Raw genomic sequence first — 6,206 nt, 5'->3', positions numbered from 1 at the left:
TGTGTGTGTGTATATATATATATGTGTGTGTGAGTGTGTATGTATGTATATATGTAAGTAGGGGAGATATCTGGAAGGTTCTGTAGAAACCATTTTATTTCTGTGGATTAGAACTAAAGCAATGTATCTCAGCCTTAGCACTGCTGAAGATGGGCCAGATAATTCTTTTTTGTAGGAGCTGTCCTGAGCACTGCAGAGTGTTTGCAGCATTTCTGACCTCACCAGTGGTGTTCCTCTAGTTGTGACAACCAAAAATGTCTCCAGGCATTGCCAGATGTTCCCTGGGGGACAAATTCACACCCAGTAGAGAAATACAGAACTAGAGAATGAAGAAGTGAAGCTGAGGACAGAGATTTACTGGTCACTTTATAGCTCTTTTCTCCCACATTTCTACCATGATAATATATTACACAAACAATATAATTTTAACAAAACCCAAAAAAGATTGCCAGAAATTTTTAATTAACACACTAAATTTAGAGTACTTGCAGGGTATGAACCTCTGAGAAAAAAAACCAAAAAACAATATAACTTAAAAAGAATTAAAAAGGACTTATCCATCTTCAACAGAAAAGGCAGAAAGATATATGGACTCTAGCACTTTTTTCCCCATGACTGCCTCTTCTCAAGATGCCCATAGACTTTCTTCCTTTCGTATTCCTACGCTCTGAAGTCTTTTGGGGACCAGAGTTCTTCATCACCAGGATGGCTTAGACCAACACCCTCCTCTTCCTTCTTGTTTTGTATATTCAGACAAATATATAGAGACAAACCAAAACTGATACTATAAATGTAAAACTTTCTAATTTTCCCAAGAAGCACAGGGAATCTCTTAACATTTATTTAAAAACTGAACAAATAAAACAAAGCTGGCATTTGGAAGAAGTATAAAATCTGCCATGAAAATACAGCATAGAATAAAGAAAAGTAAGTTAGTAATATAAATAAATTTAATAATGTATAAATTTCCAAAATTTGGAAATCTTGCCAAGCTTAGTACCTCCGAAAACCAGATGAAACATTTATAATGTGATATTAGGAGGAGGAAAGCAGTCTATTTGTTATCTTTGGACAGTTTTTCAAATATAATCATTTTCTGTGACAGTGAGTAACTACACTGAGTGGTAGTATTTAACTTCTTAAGAACATGTGCTTCAAAGGAAAATCTCTAAGTAAAAAGGGGATAAAGTCAATAAATATAAAACATCAAGTTTGTGTCTGAGTGTATTTAACATATCTGCATAATTTAAGTGGATCTGAAAACAGAAGTTTTGTATAGGTTATTAGTGGGTTATTAACAGAACTGTCTATGTTAATTTCAGAGAAAACTGATTTATTTGGAAGAAATTGATGTAGTTAAGGCTATGACTTTGCTGCAAAAATTTAAAGAAAGTCACTTTTTTAAAAAGAGTATATGTAGTGTGGCCAAAACTTACTTATGAGCACAAAATTACAAATGCTTCAGTAAAAGCCACCTGAGACATGAGCCCATGATCTTGCTCAGAATATCTGTGATGTATCTCCGGGTAATAACAATACACCTTTCTGAGAGGTAGCAGGGGAAGGAAGGGCTAAAGGAAGGCATGGCTCTCAGACTGCACCAGAGCTGCTCTTGAGTTTGGTTCTGCAGCTTGTGTTTGCACATAAGCTTTCTTTTGAAAAGCTACTGTTTGAAAAACAGCTTGAAGACTACAGGTTGAACAGCACAATTTGAAAATCCAAATTCCAAAATGCTCCAAAATCCAAAACTTTTTGAGCGCCAACATGATACTACAAATAGAAAATTATATCTGACCTTATGGGATGGGTTTCAGTCAAAACTTTGTTTCATGCACGGGTCCCCTCCTCCAAATATCTCATTATGTATATGCAAATATTCCAAAGTCGAAATAAACCCAAAATTCAAAACACTTCTTGTCCCAAGCATTTCATATAATAGCATTTAGTACAAAGGTATACTCAGTCTGTACTGATTTATGCCCATGTAGTATAAAACTAAATCTTTCCTCTACATTTGTATTTAATATACATGTAGGGGTGTGTGTGTGTGTATAAATTTAATTTAAAATCCATATAAGTAATGATATAAAAGAAATCATAAATTGGCATACAACTGAAAACCATACCTGATTCTGGCCAGAACAGCCTGTAGAAAGCTCAATACTGTCCTAAGTTCAGATTCTCGGCATGCTCGCAGAAGCATACTAAATCCATCATTAAGCAGTTTTTCATGGGAAGGATACAAGCAATAGCTGGTCTCAAACACTTCTTGAACACCGTCAATGTATATGGAAAGAAGTGTCCACATAGTCTGTCTCTGTACCATTTCCTCATTCTTAGACACCAAGAATTCCTTTGCTTTCTCCCGGAAAGCACATGAAAATTTCTCAGCCAAAACACCAATGTCCAGATTTTTCTGGGCATACATCAAGAGGAAGGCCATGTGACCTTTCCAAATGAGGGCTCTCTGAGATGTTATAAAAGAAGGCTTGAGGAAATTCAGGAGATCTAAAACATGGCTTGCTACATCTTCTACTTCTGCAACAGCTGCTAACAGTAAAAAAAGGCTAAAAAAGTTCTGTAGACCAACTTCAGTTAGTTCTTCCATTCTTTTTTGATGGAATTTTGAATATATTCTGTAAAACATTAAAAAATGCTTTAACAAAATTTTTCATTCACAAAAACCTATCTCTTAAAGGAAAATTTGGTTCAATACTCATGACAGTCTCATTACTTTACATTTTAAACAAATTCTTTATTTTGATATTGTCTTGTCATTTTTTTTACTTAGAAAACAAACTCACATAATGGCCCTACCTAGAAATTTCCCAGTGATGCAGCAAATCACGGGTAAGGGAATCAAAGGATTCAATAGTTTTCCCCAAAGGATAGTAGAAATGTTTTCATATAGTACATGGCTTTTTCTTATATTCAAGTCCCTCATCACCTTTCTTTTCTTATTTCTATTAGTAAATAAGAAAGAATATATAATCTTTTAAGTACAATTTGATATACTTTTACAGAAATCTTAACAGGACAATTTTATGTAACAGTTTTCCTTAAATTCTTTCTCCCTGCACCCCTCACAAAGACTTGCTCTTGTTTTAATTATACCTTAAGACAATGCAAGGTACTAGAAAAATTATTTTTAGCAATCTGCAAAGAACTAAGTATTTAAAAATTCTCCTATCAATACTATTTAATACAATTGTTTACCCAATAGTTAATACAATAGATACTAATATAGTTAATAGTTGACATACTTTTCTTTCATCAATTAAGAGATTAGAATTGGAAAAATTCATCTAAATTCCTACTTACAGATTAAGGTTTCATTTTTTTCGAGAAAGAGTTTTGCTCTTGTTGCCCAGGCTGGAGTGTAGTGGCACGATCTTGGCTCACTGCAACCTCCGCCTCCCAAGTTCAAGTGATTCTCCTGCCTTAGCCTCCGGAATAGCCGGGATTACAGACATGCCCCACCATGCCCAGCTTTGTATTTTTAGTAGAAACGGGGTTTCACCATGTTGGTCAGGCTGGTTTTGAACTCCTGACCTCAGGTGATCCACCCGCCTCAGCCACCCAAAGTCCTGGGATTGCAGGGGTGAGCCACTACTCTTGAGTGCAGTGGCACGATTTTGGCTCACTGCAGCCTCCTCCTCAATTTCAAGTGATTCTCCTGCCCTAGCCTCCTAAGTAGCTGGGATTACAGGCACACACCACCATGCTTGGCTTTTTTTTTTTTTTTTTGTAGTAGAGACACAGTTTCACCGTGTTGTCCAGGCTTGCCTCAAACTCCTGACCTCAAGGGATACACCTGCCTCAGCCTCCCAAAGTGCTGGGATTACAGGTGTGACCCACCACACCTGACCTTAAGTTTTGTAACGTCTATAGCTGGTTTATTCAGAATAGAAATGCGTAATGCTCGTGACAGTTAAATGTTTATAAATAACTACTTAAAAGCTGACACATTTTTAAAAGTAAAGATCTGTTTAATTATCTTTGTATTCTATACTACTATCCCCACTCCAGCATTTGACATATAGTATGTGTCTAATAAAGACTTGTTACTGAATAAATTCCAATGGCTTCTTTTAGCCATAAAGTTCTGAGTACTGTCTTCCATAAATTGCTTATGATTCAAAAACAAACTGCCAAATACAGCAAAAGAAAAAACTGTTTGAGCCACGTGATTCTTGAAGATTTAACAAAGAAGCTGCCATTTAAAACAGTATATAATAAATAAAAAATCCAAACTATAACACCATACCCTTATAAGAATTACTCACTGTGGGACTCAAACAGGAATTTCATTAAGTGATTCTTGGGAAGTCCCTACCTAGTATTCTCTTCCCTGAGAGGTCCCGATAAATAAGCTGAGCAAGTGGTAGATGGTGGTATACTGCAAAAGAGGGCTAAGAAAAGGGCTAATATAGGCAAAGGAAGTAGAAAAAAGACAAATTAAAAGTATACTCATTGAACAAACAAAACTCTCAAAAGAGAGAGAGAGAACAATGGATTAATGTGACCAAAGTTATCTGGTTCTGCTATATTCTGGTAAAAAACAAAAAAACAGCACTTATGAACTATTGGGTTCAAAGAACACAAAAGTTTTATATGTTGAAATATTACCTACCAATGTACAACTTGAAGATATTTGCTCCTATCACTTTTAATAAAATGCATATAATGGATTACCTAGTAACATTATAATTAAGACTCTAACCCTAAGTAAACGTAACAAAATACAAGTAGTAATACTTCTCTAAATATATCAGTGCACATTCATGACGAAATACTGCATATACCTTCCTTTGACTTGTTTCCAAGGATGAGGGCCATTATTCTTCATTGCTTTTTTAACAACTTTTGCCAGAATGCAAAGAAAAATAGTATAACTACTGCTGGATTTATACAGGTCCTGATCTTGTTTATCACAACAGCAGGTCTTCACCATTTCAAGCATAGACAAGGGTGATTTCATGGTATTACTGAGGCCTTTAAAAGGAAGCCAAGAAATACTGAAGGAACTATTCTAAGAGAAAAAAAAAAAGTAGAAAACAATTATTAGCCTCTTAGCAAATAAAATGGTAAGCTGCAAATCCCAGTAAGGTAGTTCATCAAAAGTCTGACTCATCTTAATCACAAAAATTACATAACCATGATCTCCTAAAATAAAAATTCCATGAAAGTACAGAGCATCAAGAGGTGTGCAGATTTGGGATGGCCCCTAAAACATATTTTTAACAGTTGAGTTGTCCAAATTAGGATAGAAAGAAGACCCATACATTGCATTCAGTGATATTCATGGAATTTTTGGCTCTTTAAGTTTCCCAATGTTTTTGTTATACCACTTGTTTTTAATATCAGGTCATTTGTTGTATATAAGTTCCCATGTTCTAAATTTAGCTGCCTGTATGGCTCTAGTGTTAATCTTTTATCCTGTCTTTTCTGTAAATTGGCGGCTATATCTAGAGGTTTCGTCAGATTCATGTTGACTTTTTTGGCAAGAATCTTTCATTTGGTAGTACTGAGTACTTCCTATTGCATTTAGTAAAAGGACACATAAGTTCTGACTCTTTGTGATGTTAAGATTGGTCAGGTTATCAGCCTAGTCCAACCATTTAAGTGGTCCCACCAGCCTTTTACTTAACGGTTTTAGTAGCATTGATGATCATTGCTCAGGATGAATTATTTCATTAAATGTACAAAATGGTGACTTTTAATTCTATCATACCTTCTTAATTAGCTCATCAGAAATTTGATTAAAATATAGTTTGTATTTTCTTTTATTTACAGTTTTCAGAATGAGGCTTTTTTTTTTTTTCAAAATAACTTTTTACAAGGAAGCATAAACTCAGAGATTTAAGCATATTTGATACGTTTTAATTATTTCTTATGCTCAAACTTTCCTATTCTTTGGGTAATGGACATTCCTTGAAGGTGGCTCTTGTGTCCTTCTGACATGACTCTAGCTTACTATGATATATTTCCTGCTTTCTGGTATGACCAGACACCCCAGACTCACCCTGTACACATCCTGCCTCAGAACTAGAATCAGTCATTTCTCCAACTAGCCTAAAATTATGCTTCAGGGAAGGGTATTTTTTCTAATTTTTAATAAACTCCATTATCCACAAATCCAAACTTATAATTTACTTGTAAATCTTCCATTACCATTTTTTTTTTTTTTTTTTTTTTTTTTTTTT

General features: G+C 34.8%; 1 protein-coding gene across 5 annotated transcripts in view; it reads right to left on the bottom strand.

Annotated features, from left to right (window-relative positions):
* The window catches only part of MMS22L (MMS22 like, DNA repair protein), a 144,009-nt gene that overhangs the window by 88,142 nt on the left and 49,661 nt on the right, over positions 1-6,206 (bottom strand). For all 5 annotated transcript variants that reach the window (XM_037735054.1, XM_037735052.1, XM_017518956.2 and 2 more), the window contains exons 13-14: positions 4,806-5,032; positions 2,127-2,636 (exon numbers count right to left, since the gene is read on the bottom strand). In XM_037735054.1, the coding sequence (XP_037590982.1) occupies positions 2,127-2,636; positions 4,806-5,032 (737 nt within the window). The remainder of the gene's footprint in view (positions 1-2,126; positions 2,637-4,805; positions 5,033-6,206) is intronic.

This window comes from Cebus imitator, unplaced genomic scaffold (genome assembly GCF_001604975.1).
Source record: "Cebus imitator isolate Cc_AM_T3 unplaced genomic scaffold, Cebus_imitator-1.0 Scaffold717, whole genome shotgun sequence".
NCBI classification, from domain to species: domain Eukaryota; kingdom Metazoa; phylum Chordata; class Mammalia; order Primates; family Cebidae; genus Cebus; species Cebus imitator.
This window is presented reverse-complemented; position numbering and strand designations above follow the sequence as displayed.